The sequence below is a fragment of the Helianthus annuus genome, chromosome 9, assembly GCF_002127325.2.
Source record: "Helianthus annuus cultivar XRQ/B chromosome 9, HanXRQr2.0-SUNRISE, whole genome shotgun sequence".
NCBI classification, from domain to species: Eukaryota; Viridiplantae; Streptophyta; class Magnoliopsida; order Asterales; family Asteraceae; genus Helianthus; species Helianthus annuus.
Window position 1 is genome coordinate 41,406,229 of NC_035441.2, and position 2,652 is coordinate 41,408,880.

A 2,652-nucleotide genomic window follows, 5' to 3' on the forward strand; every position below is an offset into this window, starting at 1 on the left:
CTCTTTTGGAGTAATGATTTAGGGTATAAAGGCAAGAACCGCCAATGTGAAGTAAGATATTTTGTCCTGTACATATATTAAACTTGTACTTTGGGGAGATGTAACCCTTATGCATTTTGTTTACTTCGCAAACAATGATGTAACAAGTTGCTCTGATATGTGTAGAGACTCGGTGAATATCTTATGTCACATCAGTATTTATGTATTTATGCATGCTTGTTGCTGTATGAATTGATTTATATGTTTGGCGGATTGTTTGATGTCATTATGTGGGTATATGCCTGTGTGTATGTACTGCTACTGTCTCGTATGATGATATCAAACAAATGTCTAACCCTGTTGTGTTGTGTTCTGGCAGAACATGGCACCCAGGAGAGTTGTGAATGCTCATGATCAACCTCCTCCTCCCCCACTGCCAAGGACTACTGAGGAACTGAACTCCCTGCTGGAAGAAAGGATCTCCGAAGCTATCGCTCAATATGAGGTAAACCGCACTGAACACAGTGGAGGACCAAGCAATACTAGACGTAATGGGAATGGAGATTCATCTGGAGGAAACATAGCTCAAGGTTGCACTTTCAAGTAGTTTCTCGACTGCAAGCCATTGAATTACGATGGCACTTGAGGTGCAGTGGCTTTCGTGCGCTGGACAGAGAAGACTGATTCCACTGTCCAGATGTTGCAGCGTATGGCATGACTTGGGAATAATTGAAGGAAAGAATGAGAGAGAAGTATTGCTCTCGTGCTGAACTCCAAAGGTTGGAGACTGAGTTCTGGCACTTGACCAGGGAAGGTGCAGACATTACTGGTTATACTCGAAGGTTCCATGATCTGTCAAGAGTGGTCCCCTATATGGTGACACCCGAATTTAAGCATGTTGAGCGCTACATCTGGGGATTGGCTCCAGAATTTCGCAGCTTAGTAACTTTGGCTAAACCAGAAATGATCACTCAGGCTGTAACTCTGGCTGTCAGCCTTACTGAAGATGTCGTCCGAATGAAGAAGTTATCACTGAACCCAACTGAGAAGACCGAGACGCATGCTGAGTCGTCCGGTGACAAGAAAGGGAAACATTCGAACCTGAATCAAGCAACCCGCAGTAACAACAAGGGTTCGAACAATAAGAAGCGTGATACTAACCCACCTAAGGAGGCGAAAACCTTCGTGGCTGCAAACGATACAGGAGCTAAGAAGTATCAGCGCACTCTGCCCAAATGCAACCGCTGTAACTTTCATCATGTCGGAAACTGTCGTGTTGGGAAATGCGAAAACTGCGGGAAATTAGGTCACCGCACTGAGGATTGTTGGGGAAAAGGTATTGGAGGTCGTAGTGGTAATGGCAACGGAAGCGGGAGTGGAAATGGTGCTGGTAACAGGAATGGTAACGGAAATGGGCAGAACCAAGGATGCTTTGGTTGTGGAAGCAAGGATCATTTCAAGAAAGATTGCCCAAAAGAGAACAACATACAGGCTCGAGCATTCGTGATTGGAGCCAGGAACGCATGCTAGGACCCTAATATGGTCACCGGTACTTTCTCGTTAACAATCACTTTGCATCCATACTATTTGACACTGGTGCCGATTATAGTTTCATGTCTGTGGAATTTAAACGCATTCTTGGAATAGAATCTAGTGGATTAGATATTCCTTACTCCATAGAACTAGCCAATGGTAAACTTGTTGAAACGGGCGAAGTTGTTAGGAGCTGCACATTAGAACTTGGTGAGCAAAGATTTAGCATCGACCTCTTACCTATTCAATTAGGTAGCTTCGATGTAGTGGTCGGAATGGACTGGTTGTCCAAAAACAAGGCTGAAGTTGTTTGTCACAAGAAAATCATTCGCATTCCTCTGGCGAATGATGAAACTCTCATCGTGCATAGAGAAAAACAAGACACGCCTCTGCGCATCATCAATTGTATGAAAGCGCAGAAGTGCTTAAGGAAAGGATGTGTGGCATTCCTGGCGCACATTGTAGATAAGAAGACTGAGGAGCCGAAACTCGAAGACATTCTTGTGGTAAAGGAATTCCCTGATGTTTTTCCCGAAGATCTGCTAGGACTACCTCCGCAGCGATAAGTCTAATTCCATATAGACTTGGTTCCAGGAGTCGCCCCTGTAGCCAACGCACCCTATCGGCTTGCACCATCCGAGATGCAAGAGTTATCTACACAACTCCAGGAGTTGTTGGATAAAGAATTCATAAGGCCAAGCTTCTCGACTTGGGGAGCAGCAGTATTGTTTGTAAAGAAGAAGGATGGAACACTGCGGATGTGTATCGACTATAGAGAGTTGAACAAGCTCACTATCAAGAATCGGTACCCACTACCGAGGATTGATGACTTATTTGATTAGTTGCAAGGATCGAGCTACTATTCCAAGATTGAACTTCGATCAGGATACCATCAGTTAAGAATCCAAGAGGAAAGCATACCAAAGACTGCATTCAGAACGCATTATGGGCATTACGAGTTCCTTGTGATGCCATTCGGATTGACGAACGCACCAACGGTATTTATGGATCTGATGAACCGCGTATGCAAACCATATCTCGATAAATTCGTGATTGTATTTATCGATGATATCCTGATTTACTACCAAACGAGAGAAGAGCACGAGCAACACCTCAGGATCATTCTAGAACTACTGAAGA

At 44.2% G+C, this 2,652-nt stretch overlaps 1 protein-coding gene across 1 annotated transcript; it reads left to right on the forward strand.

Annotated features, from left to right (window-relative positions):
- Positions 1–852: 852 nt before the first annotated feature.
- Positions 853–1,509, forward strand: LOC110875603 (cell wall protein IFF6-like). The gene has a single exon (XM_022123800.1). It carries the CDS (start codon positions 853–855, stop codon positions 1,507–1,509), a length of 657 nt encoding a protein of 218 aa, XP_021979492.1.
- Positions 1,510–2,652: the final 1,143 nt, after the last annotated feature.

Bases quoted from the DNA above. Each gene is read 5' to 3' on its own strand.
- LOC110875603 (XM_022123800.1), top strand. From the start codon at position 853: ATGGTGACACCCGAATTTAAGCATGTTGAGCGCTACATCTGGGGATTG.